The sequence below is a fragment of the Tachyglossus aculeatus genome, chromosome X1, assembly GCF_015852505.1.
Source record: "Tachyglossus aculeatus isolate mTacAcu1 chromosome X1, mTacAcu1.pri, whole genome shotgun sequence".
NCBI lineage: Eukaryota > Metazoa > Chordata > Mammalia > Monotremata > Tachyglossidae > Tachyglossus > Tachyglossus aculeatus.
In genome coordinates, this window is record NC_052101.1 from 6,470,073 (window position 1) to 6,495,822 (window position 25,750).

At 41.0% G+C, this 25,750-nt stretch overlaps 1 protein-coding gene across 1 annotated transcript in view; it reads right to left on the bottom strand.

The window, feature by feature from the left end:
* Window positions 1–25,750, bottom strand: part of SNTG2 (syntrophin gamma 2) — a 161,703-nt gene that overhangs the window by 86,742 nt on the left and 49,211 nt on the right. The window contains exons 9-12 of the mRNA XM_038771653.1: window positions 23,120–23,207; window positions 18,904–18,995; window positions 11,748–11,875; window positions 3,958–4,087 (exon numbers count right to left, since the gene is read on the bottom strand). Coding sequence (XP_038627581.1) covers window positions 3,958–4,087; window positions 11,748–11,875; window positions 18,904–18,995; window positions 23,120–23,207 — 438 coding nt within the window. The remainder of the gene's footprint in view (window positions 1–3,957; window positions 4,088–11,747; window positions 11,876–18,903; window positions 18,996–23,119; window positions 23,208–25,750) is intronic.

The window sequence follows — 25,750 nt, forward strand, 5'->3', positions numbered from 1 at the left end:
GTGGGCTCACAGTCTTATTAAGTGTTTACTAAGTGCAAAGCACTGTTCTAAGCGCTGGGAGGTTGCAAGGTGATCAGGTTGACCCACGTGGGGCTCACAGTCTTCATCCCCATTTTACAGATGAGGGAACTGAGGTACAGAGAAATTAAGTGACATGCCCAAAGTCACACAGCTAATTGCCAGAGCTGGGATTTGAACCCATGACCTCTGACTCCATAGCCCGGGCTCTTTCCACTGAGGTGCTTTTGTTAATCTGTTACCAGTTTGGATGGAGATGAAGGGGATTTTGGCAATGTCGCAAAGGTAGAACTGACAGGGTTTTGCGATGGCTTGAATGTAATAATAATAATAACGATGGCATTTATTAAGTGCTTACTAAGTGCAAAGCACTGTTCTAAGCTCTGGGGAGGTTACAAGGTGATCAGGTTGTCCCACGGGGGGCTCACAGTCTTAATCCCCATTTTACAGATGAGGGAACTGAGGCCCAGATAAGTTAAGTGACTTGCCCAAAGTCACACAGCTGACAAGTGGCGGGGCCGGGATTAGAACCCCTGACCTCTGATTCCAAAGCCTGGGCTCTTTCCACTGAGCCATGCTGCTTCTCCAATATGTTGGTGGATATGTTGGTGGAATGAGAAAGAGGAGTCAAGGATAATGCCAAGGTTACGGGCCTGTGAGACCGGAAGGATGGTGGGGCCCCTTTTTCCTCTCCTCCTCCCCATCCTCCCCGCCCTACCTCCTTCCCCTCCCCACAGCAACTGCATATATATTTGTACAGATTTATTACTCTATTTTACTTATACATATTTACCATTCTATTTATTTTGTTAATGATGTGTATTTAGCTTTAATTCTATTTATTCTGATGACTTGACACCTATCCACGTGTTCTGCTTTGTTGTCTGTAAGATTGTGAGCCCGTTGTTGAGTAGGGACCGTCTCAATATGTTGCCGACTTGTACTTCCCAAGCGCTTAGTATAGTGCTCTGCACACAGTAAGTGCTCAATAAATATGATTGAATGAATGAATTCATGAATGAATGAATGGTGCCGTCAACAGGGATGGGAATGTGAGCGGGAAGACAGGGTTTGGGTGGGAAGATAAGTTCTGTTTTAGCCGTATTAAGCTTAAGCAGAGCCAGAGAGGCTCTTTTAGGGAATGTGGTGATGAACAAAGGCACAACTAGATAAACTGTTAGCACCCTAAGGGCAGGAGGGTGTCTCCTGCATTGTACTTTTCCAAGTGCTTAATTCAGACAGTGCTCTGCACAGAATGATTCCTCAATAAATATCATCAAGTGAGAATACTATCTTGAAACTAAAATCCATCGAGCAATTGTATTAAGTCTTTCTGTCCACATAACACTGTATTAGCCAGCGGGGAGATTGCAGTGTAACAGAGTTGGTAGAAATGTTTTCTCCCCACAAGAAGCCCCCTCCCAGACTGAGCCCCCTTTTTTCCTCTCCTCTTCCCCATCCCCCCCGCCCTACCTCCTTCCCCTCCCCTCAGCACCTGTATATATGTTTGTACAGATTTACTACTCTATTTATTTTACTTGTACATATTTACTATTCTATTTATTTTGTTAATGATGTGCATCTAGCTTTAATTCTATTTGTTCTGACAACTTGACACCAGTCCACATGCTTTGTTTTGTTGTCTGTCTCCCCCTTCTAGACTGTGAGCCCGTTGTCGGGTAGGGACCATCTCTATATGTTGCCAAGTTGTAATAATAATAATAATAATAATAATGGCATTTATTAAGTGCTTACTATGTGCAAAGCACTGTTCTAAGCGCTGGGGAGGTTACAAGGTGATCAAGATTGCCCCACGGGGGGGCTCACAGTCCCCATTTTACAGATAAGGGAACGGAGGCCCAGAGAAGTTAAGTGACTTGCCCATAGTCACACATCTGACAAGTGGCGGAGCCGGGATTTGAACCCATGACCTCTGACTCCAAAGCCCGGGCTCTTTCCACTGAGCAATGGTACTTTCCAAGTGCTTAGTACAGTGCTCTGCACACAGTAAGCGCTCAATAAATATGATTGAATGAATGAATAAATGAAGAAGCTTACAGTCTAGAGGGAGAGGTTTATAAGAATTGAACAAGAAGAAAAAATAATCCTTAGCTCCAACCCATGAGCTTTAAAGGAAATCCATTCCTGAGTTTGACCAACTTCTCTTAATCACAAACAGGGAGAAAGAAGCAACAATTCACTGGCAGGATGATTAACCCACCGTATAGAACTCGAGCCTGAGAGTCAAAGGACCTGCGTTCTAATCCTGCCTTCTCCACTTGTCTGTTGTAAGTCATTTAACTTTTCTGTACCTCAGTTACCTCGTCTGTAAAATGGAGATGAAATACCCGCTCCCCCTCACCCTCTAGACTGTAAGCTCATTGTGAGGAGAGGATGTGTTCATTCTATATGTTGCCAACTTGTCCTTCCCAAGCGCTTAGTACAGCGTTCTGCACACAGTAAGCGCTCAATAAATACATTTGAATGAATGAAATAAATGATATTGTTATATTTATACTCTCCCAAGTGCTTAGTACGGTGCTCTGCACACAGTAAGCATTCAGTAAATATGATCGAATGAAAGAACGAATGAATGTTTATATCATTCATTCAATCGTATTTATTGAGCACTTACTGTGTGCAGAGCACTGTACTAAGCGCTTGAGAAGTATAGTCAGCAACATATAGAGACGGTCCCTACCCAACAGCGGGCTCAGAGTCTAGAAGGCGGAGACAGACAACAAAACAAAACATGTAGACAGGTGTCAAAATCGTTAGAACAAATAGAATTATAGCTAGATGCACATCATTAACAAAATAAATAGAATAGTATCAATCAATCAATCATATTTATTGATTGATTGAATAGTAAGTATGTAAAAGTAAAATAAATGAAGTAATAAATCTGTACAAATATATACAAGTGCTGTGGGGAGGGGAAGAAGGTAGGGCTTGGGGGTGGGATGGGGAGGAGGAGATGGGGAAGATATGATACCTACCCCAGCGTTCAGTACTACGCTTTTCACATATTAAACCCTGTAAGCTTATTGTGGGCAGGGAATGTGTCTGCTTATTGTTATATTGTACTCTCCCAAGCACTTAGTACACTGCTTTGCACACAGTAAGTGCTCAATAAATAAGACTGAATGAATGAATGAACAAATATCACAATTATTATTAGTTGGAGTTTTATTAATGTTATTACTGTGGGGTTGTAATTAATGGGACTTTGGCATCCTCATCCATCCCCAACAAAGTGGTAAAAGCAACCACCCATCAATTAAGCAGTGTGGCTTAGTGGAAAGAGCACGGGCTTTGGAGTCAGAGGTCATGGGTTCAAATCCCGACTCCGCCCATCAGCTGTGTGACTTCGGGCAAGTCACTTCACGTCTCTGGCCTCAGTTACCTCATCTGTAAAATGGGGATTAAGACTGTGAGCCCCACGTGGGACCACCTGATCACCTTGTATCCTCCTAGTGCTTAGAACAGTGCTTTGCACATAGTAAGCACTTAATAAATGCCATTATAAATAAAATAAATAAATTAACCACCCATCAGAGAAGCAGCGTGGCTCAGTGGAAAGAGCCCAGGCTTTGGAGTCAGAGGTGATGGGTTCTAATCCCGGCTCCGCCAACTCAGCGCCAAAGTCAGCTGTGTTACTTTGGGCAAGTCAGTTAACTTCTCTGTGCCTCAGTTCCCTCATCTGTAAAATGGGGATTAAAACTGTGAGGCCCCTGAGGGACAACCTGATCTTCTTGCAACCTCCCCAGCGCTTAGAACAGTGCTTTGCACACAGTAAGCACTTAATACCATCATTATTCATCATCAATCGTATTTATTGAGCGCTTACCATGTGTAGAGCACTGTACTAATCATTATTATTATCAATCAATCAATGGCATTCATTTCCCAGCAAAGGCTGGGAAACTGAATACCTACGTTTTGAAGCATCAGATCGGTGATGTTAGTTGATACTGCCTTCAACCAGTCAGCACTCTCCTGGGTCGTATAAAACTGGAGAATCCCAGTACTAATGCCGTCCAGGGCCAGGACTTCAAACGCGTTGGATCTGAAATGAAAAGACACGCACGTTTTCAAGGCAGAGGTCGAGACTGTATATCCCGGCTTGAGTGGTGCAGGTCGATTTCATGGCTCGTATTTTTTTCTTCTTGCAAAGAAATGTTAATGGGAGGAAAAAGGAATGTCCTGGAAGATCAAAATGCGGCAGGTATTTTGAATAGTGTTTATGACCCAGCAGAAAAAGTATGAATCTGAGTCAGGGGACCTGGTTTCTAGTCTCAGCATTGATAGGTGACCAGGGAAGACACTCAACTTGTCTGTGCCTCTGTTTCCTCAACTGTACAATGGGGCTAAAGCACCTGTTATTAGTTATTATTATTATTATTAATAGTAATAATATTTCCTCTTCTTCAAATGCTGTTGAATCGTTTCCGATCCATAGTGACTCCATAATAATAATAATGGCATTTATTAAGCGCTTACTATGCGCAAAGCACCGTTCTAAGTGCTGGGGAGGTTACAAGGTGATAAGGTTGTCTCACAGGGGGCTCACGTCATCATCAATCGTATTTATTGAGTGCTTACTATGTGCAGAGCACTGTACTAAGCGCTTGGGAAGTACAAATTGGCAACATATAGAGACAGTCCCTACCCAACAGTGGGCTCACAGTCTTAATCTGCATTTTACAGATGAGGTAACTGGGGCCCAGAGGAGTGACTTGCCCAAAGTCACACAGCTGACAATTGGCAGAGCCGGTATTTAAACCCATGTCCTCTGACTCCAAAGCCCCTGCTCTTTCCACTGAGCCACACTGCTTCTCTAAGTGATCAATGACCACACTCTCTCCAGAACTTCCCATCTTCTGCCATAAAGTCATTCTGATATGTGTATTCATAGATTTTTCTTCATAAATATATGGAAGTGGTTTACCATTGCCTTCTTCCATGCGGTAAAAAAAAAACTTGAGTTGCTGCCTTTCTCTTTGATAAACATTTTTGATAATTTGATCATCCGCCTCTTCCATGTGCCACCGCCGCCCAGCTCAGGTGATTTGAGTTTGTCTGATGTTTCAGCTTAGACCTTTCCATTATGGGTTTAGCTATATGGGAATCCCGTACGGCATAGCTCTAAGCTTCATCAAAGTGCGCAAAGCTCCTGCCATGTTAAGTCGTCAATTCATAATATTTTAAAGATATTCAAGTCCTTATGGTGTGCCGAATATTACACTAAACACTGGGGTAGATACAATATTAGCAGATGGTAATACTAATAATAATAATGGTATGTGTTAAATGCTTACTTTGTGCCAGGCACTGGATTAGCACTGGGGTGGATACAAGTTAATCAGGTTGGACACAGTCCCTCTCCCACATGGGGCTCACAGTCTCAATCTCCATTGTACAAATGAGGTAACTGAGGCACAGAGAAGTGAAGTGACTTGCTCAAAGTCACACAGCAGACAAATGGCAGAGCTGGGACTAGAACCCAGGTCCTTCTGACTCCCAAGCCCATTTTCTTTTCATACGCCACGCGATCAGACACACTAGACTCACAGGCTAAGGAGAGTAGGTGTGTTATCCCCATTTTACAGATAAGAAAATTAAGGAAACAAGCCTGTTTGCTATTATACATTACATATAATATATTATATTATTATATTATATAATTATATTATAACTATTATTTATTATATTATTTATATTTTATTATATTATTTTATTATTATTTTATTATTACATTACATAATATATTATTATATATATTATACTCTGCCAAGCATTTAGTATAGTGTTCTGCAAAACCTTAAGCGCTTAATAAATACAACTGACTGAGGTACAGGGAAGCTAAATGACTTGCCCAAGGGCACAAAGCAGGTGATTGGCAGACCCAAGATTAAACCTAAATCTTTTGAGAAGCAGCGTGGCTCAGTGGAAAGAGCCCAGGCTTGGGAGTCAGAAGTCATGGGTTCTAATCCGGGTGTGCCGCTTGTCAGCTGTGTGACTTTGAGCAAGTCACTTCACTTCTCTGGGCCTCAGTTCCCTCATCTGTAAAATGAGGATTAAGACTGTGAGCCTCATGTGGGACAACCTGATTACCTTGTATATCCCCAGTGCTTAGAACAGTGTTTGGCACACAATAAGCACTTAACAAAAGCTATTATTATAGCTGGCAACTTGTCAACTGTATGACTTTGGGCAAGTTATGTAACTTCTAGGGGCCTCAGTTCCCTCATCTGTAAAATGGGGGTGAAACCTGTGAGCCCTACGTGGGATTCTCTGATTACCTTGTATCTACCCCAGAGCTTAGAACAGTGCTTCGCACATAGTAAGCGCTTAACAAATGCCATGATTATCATTATTACTATTATTATTTGAGGTCCAGGCCTGGACTTTTCTTTATTTATCTATTTTGATGGTATTGACGCCTGTCTACTTGTTTTGTTTTGTTGTCTGTCTCTCCCTTCTAGATTGTGAGCCCTTTGTTGGGTAGGGACGGTCTCTATCTGTTGCAGAATTGTACTTTCCAAGTGCTTTGTACAGTGCTCTGCACACAGTAAGTACTCAGCAAATACAATTGAATGAATGAATGAATTTGGGTAACAGAGTATAGGAAAGGACAGGGAAATGTATGCCCGTGTGCTCTCACTGGCTGACAGTGCTCTGAGTCAGTTTATTATAATTATTATTACAACCTTCACAGACATCATTAAGTGCTTACCATGTGTCAAGCACTGTTCTAAGCGCTGTGGTAGATACAAGTTAATCATTTCAGACCCAATCCTCCTCCCACGTGGGGCTCACAGTCCAACGAGAAGGGAGAAAAGGTAGTGAATTCCTAATCTTTAGATGAGGAAAAATGTACATACCATGATAGACCAACAGTGACAGCCATGCCACATGCACTTCAGATGTAAAATTCTTGGGATTTGTTCTGGTAGTAATAAAAATAATAACGACGGTATTGCTACTTGGCACTCACTAAGTGCCAAGCACTGTTCTAAGTGCTGGGGTAGATCCAAGGTAATCAGGTTGTTCCACAAGGGGCTCACGGTCTTGATCCCCATTTTATAGATGAGGTAACTGAGGCCCAGAGAAGTTAAGTGACTTGCCCAAAATCACATAGCTGATAAGTGGCGGAGCCGGGATTAGAACCCACGAACTCTGACTCCCAAGCCCGAGCTCTTTCCACTAAGCGCACTGATTTTGTAGGACAAATCCAAATAGGACAAATAGTAGGACAAATCTCTTGTACAGCTTCTTCAGCAAGGCATGACTGCTGTGGCCTTATGCATTATTGAGTAAGGAACAGTCTTTCCATAAAATCCTAGGTCTCAACCTGACGGCTTGGAGATCAGGTAGTGTGAGGTACTTAAATAAAAATGATGATGTCTCATTCCCACTTGTGTTTTCTGTCTTAGCTTTTATCACAGGGATCTGCAAGCAGTATGCAGCACTTAATAAATACTCTGCCTAATGCTTCTATTTCATTATTTATTATTATTAAAAGAAATGCATGAAGAATATAGAAATAGAGAAAATAACGAGAGAGAAGGCCTGCCTGAAGAATATGGTTTGGCTCAAGACAGGCTTATGGTCCTTTCTAACTAATGATAATAATGATAATCGTACTTGTTAAGTGCTTACTATGTGCCAAGCATTGTTTAAAGCACTGGGATAGATACAGGTTATTCAGGTTGGACACGGTCCCTGACCCACGTGGGGCTCACAGTCCTAATCCCCATTTCACAGATGAAGTAACTGAGGCTCAGAGACGTGAAGGGCTCGCCCACGGTCACACAGCAGGCTTGTGGCAGAGGTGGGATTAGAATTTAGGTCCTTCTGACTCTCAGGCCCAGGATCTAACCACTGAACCATGATGTTTTGCTCTCTCAAGACCCAAATTCTCTATCTTATAATCTTCTCCCTGGCATCAACGCCACCACAGCTGGTTGGAAGCTCCCATTCATTTCCAGAAGAGGACAGGGGAATGATAGAGAGTATATATGTATATATGTTTGTACATATTTATTACTCTATTTATTTATTTATTTATTTTACTTGTACATATCTATTGTATTTATTTCATTGTGTTAATATGTTTGGTTTTGTTTCTCTCTCTCCCCCTTCTAGACTGTGAGCCCATTGTTGGGTAGGGACTGGCTCTATATGTTGCCAACTTGTACTTCCCAAGCGCTTAGTACAGTGCTCTGCACACAGTAATCACTCAATAAATATGATTGATTGATTGATAGGAAGAGATACTGATCCTAAAGGGAAAGCAATCCCTCTATGAGATTGTTCAAACATCGTCAATATTCCCCCAAAAGTTGTATCACCTGGTGTCAACAAAATTTAAGCGAATGTTTGCTAATGAAAATTCAGAACAGAATGACCCAAAATAATTGAATCGTATAAAATGAAATTTGCCCTAAATATTAAAATACGAAACGACCTCACTAGCAATAAATCAGTCTCCTTTACAAGTCAGTGTTCTTACTTTTGATTTATATTCAGTCTTCAAAGCGTGCTAATGAATGATGTATCTCCCAGTCTTTAGAAAAGGTTCTGATTCCATGCAAGGAAGCAGTGGATGTTTTATTATAATATTTAAGAAGGCTTTGCCACTTAGAGATGTATGGTTGCCCTCTTTTTGAGCTGGTTTGTACCTTGGAATCAGCCCAGTCTCGAAGTGTGTGTTCAAGAAATGCCTCTGATCTCCCGACCAATGTTCAGTAGACTGAACTCTCTTCAAGGCCCTACTGAGAGCTCACCTCCTCCAGGAGGCCTTCCCAGACTGAGCCCCTTCCTTCCTCTCCCCCTCATCCCTCTCTCTATCCCCCAATCTTACCTCCTTCCCTTCCCCACAGCACCTGTATATATGTTTGTACATATTTATTACTCTATTTATTTATTTTACTTGTACATATCCTATTTATTTTGTTAGTATGTTTGGTTTTGTTCTCCGTCTCCCCCTTTTAGACTGTGAGCCCACTGTTGGGTAGGGACTGTCTCTATATGTTGCCGACTTGTACTTCCCAAGCACTTAGTACAGTGCTCTGCACACAGTAAGCGCTCAATAAATACGATTGATTGATTGATTCTTGCATACATGTCTCTCGGATGCAGTCATCGACAGAGAGCAATTCTTCATCGACCGTGTCAAGAGTTTCAGATGATGCTCAAAGTCTGCTGAGTTGGAAAAGTTCCCAGAGGGGCAGAAGCATATTCTAATACTTATATCCTCTTTTAAGAGAAGCAGCGTGACTTAGTGGAAAGAGCCCGGGCTTGGGAGTCAGAGGACATGGGTTCTAATCCTGCCTCTGCCACTTCTCTGCTTTGTGAACTTGGGCAATCCACTTCACTTCTCGGTGCCTCAATTACCTCATCTGGAAAATGGGGATTAAGGCCGTGAGCCCCACATGGGACAACCTGATTACCTTGCATCTATCCTAGTGCTTAGAACAGTGTTTGGCCCATAGTAAGGGCTTAACAAATACCATAATTATTAATAATTATCATCCAGGCCTCTTGTTGTCACCTCCAGGATAGTTGTGTAGGATAAATTGAGCTGTCCCAGCCGTGACCACTACACATCCGTAGTGGAAAGAGTAAGGGCCTGGGAATCAGAAGGTCACGGGTTCTAATCCTGGTTCTGTCACTCTGCTGTGTGGCCTTGGGAAAGTCACTTCACTGCTCTGGGCCTCAGATACCTCATCTGTAAAATGGGGAATAAGACTGTGAGCCCCATCTGGAACAAGGACTGTGTCCAACCCGATTTGCTTGTGTCCCTCTCAGCGCTTAATACAGTGCCTGGCATATAGTAAGCACTTAACAAATACCACAATTATTATCCCTGCTTTAATCCATGGCAAAGGAGAATGAATTGGACAGGCCACCCTCAACTGTGATCCACACATCCCTGCTTGTGACAGATTGGGGAAGGACTTTTTTTGCTTTTAATAAAAATTGTGATATTTATTAAGTGCTTACTACGTGCCAGAGTCTGTACTAACTGCTGGGATGGATTCAAGCAAATTGAGTTGATCTAGATCTCTGTCCCACAAGGGGCTCACAGTCTCAATCCCCATTTTACAGTTGGGGTACTTGAGGCCCAGAGAAGTGAAGTGACTTGCCCAAAGCCACAAAGCAGACTACTGGCGGAGCCGGAATTAGAACCCATGACCTTCTGACTCCTAGGCTCGTGGTCTATCCACTATGCCATGCTGCTTCTCCATGCTGCTTTATTTCTAGGACTTTTAGCCCCTGGCTCAAAAAATGAGTGAATCTAATGCCCACTTTAGCAAAAAAAATTTAAATTAAAATCAGACATAGCAGGCTTTTTTCCTCCAACTTTAACAGCCTAACAAGCCAGTGTGCTTGGGGAATTGCAGAGAGGATTTGTTTCAGATTATTCTTGTTCTTGGGAATGCTCAATTTACCTCTTATGGACCTTAATGTTCATATTCATTACTGTAATGTGGAATATTTAAACTCCAGTCCTCCCTATGCTTTTGCTGAGCCCAATTACTCCAGTCAAGGGGAAATATCTCAGGTACTGATTACAGATGGTGATCACCCAAAATTGCAGGCGAAATGTGCAATAATAATAATAATGATGGTATTTGTTAAGTGCTTACTATGTGCAAAGCACTGTTCTAAGAGCTGGGGTAACAAGGTTATCAGGTTGTCCCATGGGGGGATCACAGTCTTAGACCCCATTTTACAGATGAGGTAACTGAGGCACAGAGAAGTGACTTGCCCAAAGTAACCCAGCTGACAAGTAGCAGAGTGAGGATTCGACCCAAGACCTCTGACTTCAAAGCCCCGGCTCTTTCCGTTAAGCCATGCTGCGGAATATGCAAATGACAAATGTATTCATAATTATTAAAAACCATTCAATGGCCATGACCAAATACTCCAAATACTATTTGAAAAAATATATTTATAGGTAGCAGTTTTGAGGGTTTGAAGATGATGATACTTAGTGGTGAGATTTATCTGGGTGTGGGGTTAATAATAATGATAGTATTTTTTTAAGCGCTTCCCATGTACCGAACACTGTTCTAAGCACTGGGATAGATACAAGGTTATCAGATTATTCCACGTGGGGCTCACAGTCTTAATTCTCATTTTACAGATGAGATAAAAGAGGCCCAGAGAATAATAATAATAATAATAATAATAACAATAATAATAATAATAATAATAATAATAGTATTTGTTAAGCACTTACTATGTGCAAAGCACTGTTCTAAGCTCTGGGGGGGATACAAGGTGATCAAGTTGTCCCACGTGGGGCTTACAGTCTTAATCCCCATTTTACAGATCAGGGAACTGAGGCACAGAGAACTTAAGTGACTTGCCCAAAGTCACACAGCTGACAATTGGCAGAGCTGGGATTTGAACCCCTGACCTCTGACTCCAAAGCCCGGGCTCTTTCCACTGAGCCACGCTGCTTCTTTTTGAACTAATTGACTTTATTCCACACTAACATTCATTGATCTTTTCTAAATATTATCAATCCCAAAGAAAATCATTACACATAAGTATATCCTCAAACAAATGAAAACGTCAGTGTCTTCAGGAAAGTGGTACCTATTAGTATACTATTTTAATAGTTCCATAGTTAATCTTCATCATAATTGATATTTTTATGGTGAAATGTTTTCAATTCATGTCCCGAAGTCTTTCCTGAGTGGGTTACAAACCTCAATTTATCTGTTCCGGCCTTATACCTTGAGATTCGAGCCATGGACAGAGGGATGGAGAGAGCATCGAGCCAATGCTTTTCATATTTTGGCTCATTAGCAATGGGCGAGGAAGGAGATGATGGAGCCTATAAAGAGCAAACAAAAATCAGAAGTCACAAGCTGTCCGCACATCGCACAGGGTTAGTATTTACGAAATGTTCTAGACCTAGAATTGAAATGTCATTTTCAAACATCTTGGGAAATCTTATGGTTAAGATGGATTTAGCTTTCCTCTTTCCCGTGGTGTTTTTTGTCCTCAATGGCATTTAAGTTTGGAAATTGAGTCCAATTCTTTCTGAGTCCCTGAAAAAGCAGCATGGCCTAGAGGAGAGACTGTGATTTCCTGGCTGTGTGACCTTGGGTAAGTCATTTAATTTCCTGATGCTTCATCATCCTCGCCTGTAAAATAGGGATTTAAAAACCTCTTGCCCCTTCGGCTTAAACTGGGAGTTCCATGTGGAACAGGGCCTGCGTCCAAGTGGAGTAATTATCCCAGCATTTAGCACAGTGCTCAACACACAATAAGGGCTTAACAAATATCACAATATTATGATTATTATTCCTTAACAGATTTAATATTCAATTCAGTTCTTTTTTGGATTGGAGAAATGCTTCTTCAACCCTCTTTCTTCTCCTCCCTTTGTAAATCGGCCCTAAGAAACACAGAGTTGTAGTTATAATAGCATTCACTGAATATCCACTGTGTGCAATGCACTGTACTAAGCACTTTGGAACTACAGAAGCAAAAAAGGAGTTGCCCATTTCATGCCCACAAGGAAGCAGCAGGCTTTGGAGCCAGAGGTCATGGGTTCGAATCCCGGCTCCGCCACATGTCTGCTGTGTGACCTTGGGCAAGTCACTTAACTTCTCTGAGCCTCAGTTCCCTCATCTGTAAAACGGGGATTAAGACTGTGAGCCCCATGTGGGACACCCTGATCACCTTGTATCCCCCCCAGCGCTTAGAACAGTGCTTTGCACATAGTAAGCGCTTAACAAATGCCATCATTATTATTATCATTATTAAGAACCCGGGCTCGGGAGTCAGAGGACCCGGGTTCTAATCCCGCCTAGGCCACTTGGCTGCTGCGTGACCTTGGGCAAATCACTTCACTTCTTTGTGCCTCAGTTTCTTCGACTGTAACATAGGGATTCAATGCCTGTCCTCCCTCCTATTTAGACAGTGAACCCCATGTGGGTCAGGGACTGTATCTTAACTGATTGATTTGTATCTACCCCAGTGCTTAGAACAGTGATTTTCAGGTAGTAAGTACTTAACAAATATCACTAATAAGAGGAACCTATACTCTAATGGGGAGAGAACCAAAAACATTACAATCAATCGATCAGTTTATTGAGAACTTAGTCTGTGCAGAGCAATGTATAAAGAGCTTGGGAACATTCAATAGCATGGCTTAGTGGGTAGAATTTGGGCCTGGGAGTCCAAAGGACTTGGGTTCTTATCCCACTTCTGTCACATGTCTGCTGTGTGACCTTGGGCAAATCACTTCGCTTCTCTGGGCCTCAGATAAAAGATAAGAGTATGAGCCCCATGTGGGACAGAGACCGTGTCCAACCTGATCAACTTGTATCTATCGCAGTACATAGAACAGTGCTTGTCACATAGTAAGCACTTAACAAGTACCATAATTATTATTATTAATTGGTCGACATGATTCGTACATAGTCAAGATAGTAATCACGATAAACAGTTGAATAAATACTCGATAAATATGTGCGCTTATTATGTGCCTTGCACTGTTTTAAGTGCTGGGGTAGATCCAAGGCAATCAGGTTGTCCCAAATGGGGCTCACAGTCTTAATCCCCATTTTACAGATGAGGTAACTGAGGCACAGAGAAGTTAAGTGGCTTGCCCAAGGTCACACGGCAGACAAGTGGAGGAACTGGAATTAGAACCCAGGTCCTCTGACTCCCAGGTGTTTGCCCTGTTCACTAGGCCATTCTGCTTCCCAGTTCCTCATTCCCCTTCAATTCCCTCATTTCTCATTTTCCCTCTTTACCCACCCATTCTGCATCACCTATGCACTCAGTTTTGAAATTAAACCCTTTGTTACTCACTCCAGGGAGGGACTGAGGCCTAATTGTGCCTGGAGGCAAAAAGTCCGCCTGGTGAGCAAAGGATGATCTTAAAGAAAAATTTTCCATACGAAAGGGAGTCATTTCATTTGAAAATAAAGTAGCTGACAGGTTCCTATTTAATAGGCTGCCTCCTTGATCTTATTTTAGTTTGTTCTTCGTTTTTTCCTAATAATAGCCTCACAATTAATCGAGAATAGTCTTGAGTTCTCCCTCGGAGTTACTTGAGTTTTTGGCCATTTTCCAACTTACAACTTGTAAGAGCAGTCCTACGTTGTTGCATTACTGAGAGCTCACCTCCTCTAGGAGGTCTTCCCAGACTGAGCCCCCCTTCTTTCTCTGTTCCTCCTCCCCTCCCCATCGCCCCCACTTCCTCCTTCTGCCCTACCCTCTTCCCCTCCCCACAGCACTTCTGTATATTTGTACATATTTATTACTCTATTTTATTAATGACGTGTACATAGCTATAATTCTATTTATCTATTCTGACGGTATTGACACCTGTCTACTTGTTTTGTTTTGTTGTCTGTCTTCCCCTTCTAGACTGTGAGCCCATTGTTGGGCAGGGACTCTCTCCATCTGTTGCCAAATTAGACTTTCCAAGCGCTTAGTACAGTGCTCTGTACACAGTAAGCACTCAGTAAATACCACTGAATGAATCACCCGCTCCAATCCAGCCTCCTCCACAGCCCACTCTAGCCCATAGGGAGTGTTGGTTATATGCTGATTTTTTTTCATCCGTTCACATTATAGGTAGATCTCGCATCAGAAGCATTATCTTATAAAACGAAGGATTAGGAGTTCTTGTTCTCTCTTTTACTCTCTCACCATTATTATTATTATCATCATCATCCTTGTTGTTCCTGTTGATTGATTGATTTGTGGAGCTGGAAGCTAGGGTGCTTTGCCATATGCATTTATTTTATTTTGTTAATATGTTTTGTTTTGTTGTCTGTCTCCCCCTTCTAGACTGTGAGCCCGCTGTTGGGTAGGGACCATCTCTAGATGTTGCCAACTTGTACTTCCCAAGTGCTTAGTACAGTGCTCTGCACACAGTAAGTGCTCAATAAATATGATTGAATGGATGAATGAATTTGATAATAAATAATAATAATAATAATAATAGCATTTTTAAGCACTTATTATGTTCAAAGCACTGTTCTAAGGAATGGGGAGGTTACAAGGTGATCAGGGAGCTCACAGTCTTAATCCCCATTTTACAGATGAGGTAACTGAGGCCCAGAGAAGTTAAGTGACTTGCCCAAAGTCACACAGCTGATGGCAGAGCGGGGATTCAAACCCGTGACCTCTGACTCCAAAGCCCGGGCTCTTTCCATTGAGCCACACTGCTTCTCGATAAGCACTTACTATGTACAGAGAAGTGTTCTAAGCCCTGGGGTAGACACAAATAATAATTCTTATGGTAGGGTAGATACAAATAATAATTCTTATGGTATAGGGAAGCAACATGGCCTAGTGGCAAGAGCCAGGGCTTGGGAATCAGAGGGCGTGGGTTCTAATCCTGGCTCTGCTACTTGTCTGCTGTGTGTCCTTGGGCAAATCACTTAACTTCTCTGTGCCTCAGTGACCTCATCTGTAAAATGGGGATTAAGACTCTGAGCCCTACGTGGGACAACCTGATCACCTTGTATCTACCCCAGTGCCTAGAACAGTGCTTGAAACGTACTAAGCACTTAACAAATACCATCATCATTATTATTATTATCATTATCATTATTTATTAAGGCTTTATTATGTGATAAACCCTGGGTAGATGTGAGAAAACCAGATTGGACAAAGTCTCTGGCTGTGTGGGTCTCACAGTCGAAGAAGGAGAGAGAGGATGTATTTTATCCCCATTTTACAGGTGAGAAAACTGAGATCCAGAGAGGTGAAGGGACTTACCCAAGGTCACATAACAGGCGTTAGAACTGTAACTAGAACCTTTCTCTCTAGACTCTGAATCCAGTCAATGCCCTTTCTAGACCTCTCTCTGATATTTCAAAGTTACAATAATCAATCACTCAATTAGCAGTATGCATTGAGCACTTACTATGTCGCAGAGCACTGTACTAAGCACTTCAGAGAGTACAGTAAAGCAGAGTTAGTAGACACATTCCCTGCCCACTAAAAGCTTACAGTTTTTACAGAGAGTACAGTGAGTGAGTAGACACATTCCCTGCCCACTAAAAGCTTACAGTTTTTACATGAAATGTACACATAGAATTGTTTAAAGGCAAATCCCACAACTAGAAATGTCTCAATAAGGATTGAGGTGTTGATTTTTATTGCAACGAAAACAAATAAAACATTATTAAAAGTTGGGATTTGTTCTCAGAAAATAATGCTATATTTACATCTAAATTAATTACATGAAGAAGCTCTGGATTGCACCCCAGGAAAGGACAGGAAAATATTGACAATGACAAAAAAGTTAATTAAATGTTTTATGTAAGTGACAAATAATTCAAACAATTACACTGCTTACTTCTTCTGGAGCTTCATATGCATATCTGATTTTATGCGAAGCAAACAATTTGTAATTCTATGTTTTAAAATACCCAACCTTCAAGACCTTTAAGACAGTACTGCAATAACTGTTCAGGAAAAATAATGACTCACTGTCATACAAAATAATTTTCTGTTTCATATCAGTAAGCACAAGAAAATTAGTTTGTAAGACCCAAGGACTTTAGATGAAATTTTAAATGGGATAAATTGAAGATGACCAGAAATTTTGTTACTTTAAGACGGATGGAGGTTTGAACCAAGAGGACAGAGCCAGATTAATTAGTGGTATATACTGAATATTTGTTGTGGGCAGATAATTATACTAAGTACTTGGGAGGGGATTCTCTCCTCTAAACCATAAGCTTCTTGTGAGCAGGGAATGTGCTTACTATGCTTGATTGTGCTCTCTCAACTACTTAGTACAGTGCTCTGAACACAGTAAGGGCTCAATAAATATGATTGATTGATACGGAGGTGGTTGACAAGATCTCTGTCTTCAAGAGATTACATACTAGAGGAGGAAGAGAAAGAGAACATAGAATAAAGGGGAAAATAACAGCAATAATGACCCCTTGTTGTGGGATCAAACAATAAATAATGTACTAAGCATACTGGATACCCACTTTATTCAATTAGAATTAAAGATTTATGATTCCTACTTGCCTCAATGATATACTTGTTCATCCATAATAATACAAAATGAAATGCTACGCAAGTCTCACCAAAAAAAAAAAAATTGTGGTATTTCATAAACCCTTAGTAATGTGCCAAGCACTGTCTAAGCGCTGGGGTAGTTACAAATTGGTTTGGTTGGACACAGTACTAGTCCCACAGAGGGCTCACACCCTTAATCCCCATTTTAAAGATGAGATAACTGAGGCCCAGAGAAGTGAAGTGACTTGCCCAAGGTCACACAGCAGACAAGTGGCAGACCTGGTTTAGAACCCTTGACTTCATGACACCTAGGCTCGTGCTCTATCCATCTGTTGGGTAGGGACTGTCTCTATGTGTTGCCAATTTGTACTTCCCAAGCGCTTAGTACAGTGCTCTGCACATAGTAAGCGCTCAATAAATACGATTGATGATGATGATGATGATGCATGCAGCTTCTCTAGTGGTTACCTGATCTCAGAATCTGGTTAACTAAGAAACCTTTAGCTATTAACTGTAAATTGTATAAATTGCTAGACCAAATTCTCTGATATTTGTATCATATTATGCAATATATGATATCTGAGAAAGAGTGTTGCCAACTGGAAATAGCATAGCACTGCCACTCAGAGGACCTGAGTTTTAATCCCAGCTCTGCCAGTTGCTTGCAGTGTGACCCTGAGCCAGTCACTTAACTTCTCTGTGCCTCAGTTTCTTCAACTGCAAACTTGTTCTCCCTCCTACTTAGATTATGAGTTCCATGTGGGATAGGGATTGTGTCTAACCCAATAAAACACCACTTAGAAGAGTATATGTGACACATAGTAGGCACTTAACAAATACCATAATTATTATTATTAACATAAATATTTGCTTTATTGGCCATCTACATAAGGCAATCACTAATTATTTGTCAAAATGTTTTAGCACGTTTTTATTATTAACATAAATATTTGTTCTTATGGGCTGTCTACATAAGGCAATCGCTAATTATTTGTCAAAATGTTTTAGCTATGTTTTCTATCATGTCAATTTCACTTTATTTAATTATGATATAGGATGTTTCTCCCCAAAACAAGTTTTGAAAGGCACAATCTTTCTTTCCCCCTTCATTTCTTCCTTTTCTCTCTCTCTGTCTCTCCCTTTCTCCTTATATAATAATGATGGCATTTGTTAAGTGCTTACTATGTGCCAGCCAACTGTTCTAAGCACTGGGGTAGATACAAGGTAATCAGGTTGTCAATCAATCAATCATATTTATTGAGCGCTTACTGTGTGCAGGGCACTGTACTAAGCACTTGGGAAGTACAAGTTGGCAACATATAGAAACAGTCCCTACCCAACAGTGCGTCCCCACGTGGGGCTCACCATCTTAATCCCCATTTTACAGATGAGGTAACTGAGGCCCAGAGAAGTTACTCTATAAACTCAGAATAAACAAACTCACATCCAGCAAATAGTTCTAAATCACAAAGTGCAACATGTTCTGTATAGAGAAATGAATTTCCAGCAACAATCCCTCCCTAAATTTTATCTTATACACCAACTTAAGTTCATGGCCTCGTTTCCAGAACGAGAATCAATCCCTGTGGTCAAATATCAAATCCTTAATGATTAACAATCAAACACTGATGGGTATAGCCACTCACATTTATTTTATCAAAGTTTCTCAGCGAAACCAAGATAGCCCAATTCACTGTGTTGACTTCAGGTGTGCTCCTTGAAACATTGCCCAGAATGAAAATATTCTGAAGAAATAATAAACCGAAATAGCGAAAAAGCTGCCAGCTATTTCAATTTATTATTTCTTCAGAATATTTTCTTTAAACTGAGGTTAACAGGAAGGAACATGCTTACAGTGTTAGTAGAGTTTCCATTTAAATGCAAACCACTGTCAAAGAGAGGAGAGGAAGTTCTACTGCTCTGATCACTGGAGGGTCCTGGAGAATCTGAAAGCAAGTACAGACAAGAATTCCTCAGCTATGTGTAAAAAGCAAGGGAAAAAAGAAATCAGACACCAGAAACCTCTAATTTACCAAATTCTAACCCTATCCATTGTAACCCACCACAATCAAGTGACTTCAATCCTCAGATATATTTCCTAATTTTAAAACATTAGTCAAAAAATTATCTCTCTACTAGGGCTCCTAAGCTGTTTTCCCTCCTGAACTCAGCCAATTCACTGTTCATTAGGGCCACGGGAAAGAGGGAAAGATAGTAGACAAAATATGGACTTGGCTATTTGATACTGACAAAGGTTGAGGGCTAAGGGCAGACTGACAAAATGAGGCTCTCATTAATCCAGTTTCACCTCATTTGGCTAATTGAGGTATATTTTTGTTGCTTAGATACTAAGGTATCTAAATGGCTGCTATATTTTTGTTGCTGAAAAATACAGCAATCATTTAGCTACCTTAGTTGCACGTATGGAAAAGCAGAAAGTTAGGGATGAAATTAAATTTGAAATATATCTTGTAAGCTTAGAGTATCATTCTTTTTTTCTTTCCGCCTACTTCACATTTTTTTCTGACCCACTGTGAGCAAGAAAAGTTCAATTTGTTTTCCTAATTGATACAAAAGGCCATTTATCGCTGATCTCATTTGATGACATAATTGAAAATCAAGAAGTCATTCTTCACCAAGAACTTTTGAAAATAACTAACCTAAGTTACAGAAATCCTTGGTTGAAAAAAATAGTTGAAAAGCATTTCAGAGAGTTAATGTTCTTCTATGGCTACGATTTCCAAATGTAACTACAGTGCAAGCACTAAAGTGTTCTTTTCTATGATGGCACATACATATGAAATCATCTCTGTCTCCCCTTTCTAGACTGTGAGCCCAATGTTGGGTAGGGACTGACTCTATATGTTGCCAACTTGTACTTCCCAAGTGCTTAGTACAGTGCTCTGCACACAGTAAGTGCTCAATAAATATGATTGAATGAATGAATGAATGAATCTAAGTCCCAAATGAGTCACCTTGAGTGTATATATCAGCGCTTAGAATAGTGCTTTGCACTTAGTAAGCGCTTAATACCATCGTTATTATAGGGCATCAGTTTATTGAGTCAGGAAATGGTACAGCTTAATATGTTGAGTAGCTATATGATGACAATAATAATAATAATAATAATAATAATAATAATAATAATAATAATAATAATAATAATAATAATAATAATAGCATTTGTTAAGTGCTTACTGTGTGTGAATCACTGTTCTAAGCACTGGGGAGGATACAAGGTGATCAGGTTGTCCCACGTGGGACTCACAGTCTTAATCCCCATTTTAGAGATGAGGAAACTGAGGCCCAGAGAAGTTAAGTGACTTGCCCAAAGTCACACAGCTGACAAGTGGAGGAGCCGTGACTAGAACCCATGCCCTCTGGCTCCCAAGCCCGGGCTCTTTCCACTGAGCCACACTGCTTCTCTTAACTTAGTCCTTTTTAAACACTTAGGAGAAGCAGCGTGGCTTAGTGGAAAGAGCCCAGGCTTGGGAGTCAGAGGTCATGGGTTCTAATCCCGGCTCCACCACATATCTGCTGTGTAACCTTGGGCAAGTTACTTAACTTCTCTGAGCCGCAGTTACCTCATCTGTAAAATGGGGATGAAGACTGTGATCCCCTGTGGGACAACCTGATCACCTTGTATCCCCCCCCAGCGCTTAGAACAGTGCTTTGCACATAGTAAGCACTTAACAAATGCCATCATTATTATTATTATTACTGTGTTTCAAGCACTGTCCCTGCTCCACATGGGGCTCACAGTCAAAGAAGAAGGGAGTAGATTTAATCAATGTTTTACAGGTGAAGCACATAAAAAGTTAAGTGACTTGCCTGAGGTCACACAGCAGCAAATGGCAGAGCAGGATTAAAACCCAGGTCCTCTTACTCCCAGGCCCATGCTCTTTCCACTAGACCACACTGCTTGCAAACAAACTAAAACACATGTGAGAAAGGTAGATTTCCTGAAATGATCTTGTCTTCATTTTTTGAGCAGAAAGGAAGTAGAAAAGGACCCGAAGAAGAACCTCTCTCAACTTCTATTGCGTCCTCTTTTAGAGGACAGGAATGGAATTTAGTACAGTGCTCTGCACAAGGTAAGTGCTCAATAAGTACGATTGAATGAATGAATTGTACCTGCCCCATCTTTGGCTCTAAGACTGGGGCTAAAAGTTTGCTGTCCAAAGTACCACGTGACTCCCATCTCTGGGATTTGAATGATGATGATGATTTTGATTATGGCATCTGTAAAGTGCTTACTATATACCAGTCACTGTACTTAGCCCTGGGGTGGGTACAAACAAATGAGGTTGGACACAGTCCCTGTCCCACGTGGGGCTCCAAGTCTCAATCCCCATTTGACAGATGAAGGAACTGAGGCTCAGAGAAGTCAAGCGACTTGTCCAAGGTCACTTAGCAGACAAGTGGCAGAGCAGGGATCAGAACCCATAACTTTCTGGGTGTCAGAGATCATGGGTTCTAATCTCGGCCCTGCCACTAGTCAGCTGTGTGACTTTGGGCAAGTCACTTAACTTTTCTGGGCCTCAGTTACCTCATCTGTAAAATGGAGATCAAGACTGTGAGCCCCAAGTGGGACAACCTTACCTGATCCCAGCGCTTAGAACAGTGCTTGGCACATAGTAAGTGCTTAACAAATGCCATCATTATTATTATTACTACTAATGCACCTCCAATACCTAGTTTCCTTTGGTGTCATCCACACTGTTATCCAAATCCCATCGGTCCCTTATCTCTTCAGCAATTAGCACAGTGCTTGGCACATAGTCAGCACTTAACAAATACCGTAATCATTATTCTATCACACTGTGCCTTGAGTCCATAGATAGTCTTCTAGCCCTTCTAGACTGTGAGCCCGTTGTTGGGTAGGGACCGTCTCTGTATGTTGCCAACTTGTACTTCCCAAGCGCTTAGTACAGTGCTCTGCACACAGTAAGCGCTCAATGAATACGATTGAATGAGTGAATAGTCTGTCAACTACAGAAGCAATGTGGCCTAGTGGAAAGAGCACAGACCTGACAGTCACCAGACCTGGGCTCTAATCCCATCTCTGCTATTTGCGTTCTGTGACCTAGAGCAGGGCACTTACCTTATCTGTGCCTCAGTTTCCTCATCTGTAAAATGGAGACTAAATACCCGTTCTCCTTCCCATCTGGACTGTGGGCCCCAAGTGGGACAAGGACTAAGTGTGATCGGATTATCTTGTATCTCCCCCAGGGTTTGGGTCAGTGCTTGGTACATAGGAAGAGTTGGCCATATATGATTATTAAGAAAAAAGTGGAAAAAAATGACATTGGGGCTGTGGGGACAGCATGAGAATGCTGCATATTTCCTCCATTACCCTACTACGGTTCTTCCCAAGTGTTCCCTATCCCTCTTGTCTTTCCTATTATTTTTCTGTTTTCATTGCCTCATCCTTCCTTACATGTCTATCACCCATCTTCTCCTTCCTGTCTTATTCTTAGATCGTAATCCCCTCTAGATCAGGGACAGTGTCAAAATAAAAACCCATGATTTTATGTTTTCTTTCCTGTTCTTAGTACACTGCCCTGTATCACTAAGGCAGTTGCTGAATAGACACCGTTACACCCTGCCTCTTATGACATTTTAATAACAAAATACAGTTAAAGGTAATTTAAAATGCAGACTACCTTAAAAAAGAAACCCCATTACTGATTAAGGGAAGCAGCATGGCTCAGTGGAAAGAGCACGGCCTTGGGAGCCAGAGGTCATGGATTCTAATCCCGGCTCCGCCCCTAGTCAGCTGTGTGACTTTGGGCAAGTCACAACTTCTCTGGGCCTCAGTTACCTCATCTGTAAAATGGGGATTAAGACTGTGAGCCCCACGTGGGACAACCTGATCATCTTGTATCCCCCCCAGCTCTGAGAACAGTGCTTTGCACATAGTAAGTGCTTAACAAATGCCATTATTATTATTAGATATCAAAACTTATCCTTTTCCTTCTCTGGAAAAAATTTATATTCCTGCCAGTGGCATAAATGCCCTAGATAATGTAGAAAAGAAGGATATTCACCCGTGTCTTTTCGCTCTTACCTAATGGGAGCTTCAGAAACGACGGAGCTTCCCTGAGATACTGAACTGTGATGGTAACCTCATCGCCAGCGTTTCGCAATAGATGCACCTGTCAGTGGGATAAAGAAAAGTTTCTTTACTAAAATAAAATGAAGCTATGTTGAAGGAAGCAGGGTCAAAGAATCTACCCCACCATGATGTGTTTACCTTTAAACATAGTGGAGTCTCAAACAGAATAGGAAAGATGTAAAAAATTGAAAGCACAGTGTTCTGTGAGCCTGAATGTTTGCACTTTTGGGGAACACTAATTCGATCAAAATGAAACATTTTCCATTTCCTTATAAATGGAAAATTATATCATCTATTATATCATCTATACCTGCGTTCAAATATTAACAAAGAGAAAAAAAATGAGCAGTAGCATTTCCCTAGATAACCTGATAATTTCCCAAGTAAGTCGGTCACAGAGATGCTTTATTGATCGTCAGTGTCTGATTTATAATATGAAATGGGAAGAAAGTCTGAATAAGTGAAACCACGCGTCATGATGACGACCGAGCCAAACTTGTTCACAAAATTGACCCCAGCGTCTGTTTAAATAGTGCATGTAATCCTGCATTTTAGATCATTCACATCTTTTTGGTTTGTCATCAACACTTTGGAGGTTCTTCCTCCTCCTGATAGGTTTTCTAAATGGCAAAATGGAAAAAAAAATAAAATTTATTTTTCCATTTGCTCATTTATTACTAAATGTATTCCAATGATCTTTGGAGTTGTAGTTTTATTTCCTCCACTAAAATTTTTAAATGCTTTTTTTTTTTCTTAAAAACAGCCAATGGAATCCATCTGCTTTGAACTCAACTCTGGTTGTTGTCATTATGTGTGAATTTCTGCCACTCCTATCATTTTTAGTCCAAATTATGTAACTGATTACATAATGATCATAGTTGTTTCTTTTCAGGATCAGTCACTGATTTATGTTACCTCATTTGCTGAAAGTTGGTTTTACTCATTAAAACAGTTTTTAAAGGTTTTTACTTTCAGGAAAATTTGATCAATATAAGGGTATTTTGCTAGGAAAGAAATGACAGAAAGCATTGAAAAGCAATTGACAGGTCATGAATAGGAGAGAAGATATAACAGAAAATTCAGTTCCATTTACATGACTCTTGAATGTTTCCAATTTGTTTCACATTGAAAAAGAATAACCATTAGGTTTGGGTATGCATTAGATAAATTATAGGGAGAGTTCCTTTTTTCTTTCTAATTGACATATCGCTGTACAAGGAGCAAAACCGTTCACAGAATTGAGCCTGTTTAAACAATGCATGCAATCCTGCATTTTAGATCATTCACATCCTTTTTCTTTGTCATCAACACATTGGAGCGTGAGCCCAGTGTGGGCAAGGATTGTCTCTGTTGCTGAATTGCCCTTCCCAAGTGCTTCGTCCAGTGCTCTGCACACAGTAAGCGCTCAATAAATACGATTGAATGAATGAATGAGTTTCCTTATATGACCCTTTCTTATCTTTGTGGTAGAAATTTTAATTTGGAGAAAAAAAATTAACGCAAATTGACACTTTTGTTAAAAATGCAAGATGTACCATGCAAGAGATCCTCTCCCCCTCGTCCCCCTCTCCATCCCCCCATCTTACCTCCTTCCCTTCCCCACAGCACCTGTATATATGTATATATGGTTGTACATATTTATTACTCTATTTATTTATTTATTTATTTATTATACTAGTACATTTCTATCCTATTTATTTTATTTTGTTGGTATGTTTGGTTCTGTTCTCTGTCTCCCCCTTTTAGACTGTGAGCCCACTGTTGGGTAGGGAATGTCTCTATGTGTTGCCAATTTGTACTTCCCAAGTGCTTAGTACAGTGCTCTGCACATAGAAAGCGCTCAATAAATACGATTGATTGATTGATTGATTGATGTACCAGCACATGAGGTTATACTAAGTGTGCTACTTTACACTTTAGCAATCCTCGCAAACTGGAATCCATCACTTTGGCATCTAACGTCTTTTACAACTGCTCTGTCTCTTCACAGGCCCTGCAGCAGTTCATCATTGTGTCACAGTTTTTTGTTTTGGTTTTTTTTTTCGATTGGGTTTCATGTTGATACGTGGCCCCCCTGTTTGTTTACCCCTTTTCAGTTCAGCATGCAGTAGCTGCTTGGTTAGCCTGCTGACATCCATTCTCCTCAAATTATCATCAGTCCAGCTGAGTTACTCCGAGGATTGACACAATGTTGGTGAGCTCGTTGCAGTCTAGGATTCTACTAATAATAATTAAGATTTCTATTTAGTGTTCGCTACAAGTAGTAGGAGTAGTTACTGAATATCTACTTGGAATAATAATGGTAGCATTTGTTAAGCGCTATGTGCCAAGCACTGTTCAAAGCACGGAGCAGATACAAGGTGACCAGGTTGTCCCTCATGGGGCTCACAGTCTTCATCCCCATTTGACAGATGAGGTAACTGAGGCTCAGAGAAGTTAAGTGACTTTCCCAAGGTCACACAGCAGACATGTGGCAGAGTCGGGATTGGAACCCATGACCTCTGACTCCCAAGCCCGGGCACTTTCCACTGAGCCCTGCTGCTGCTCCAGGAATAGTACCTGGAGCTTGGGACACACAGAATG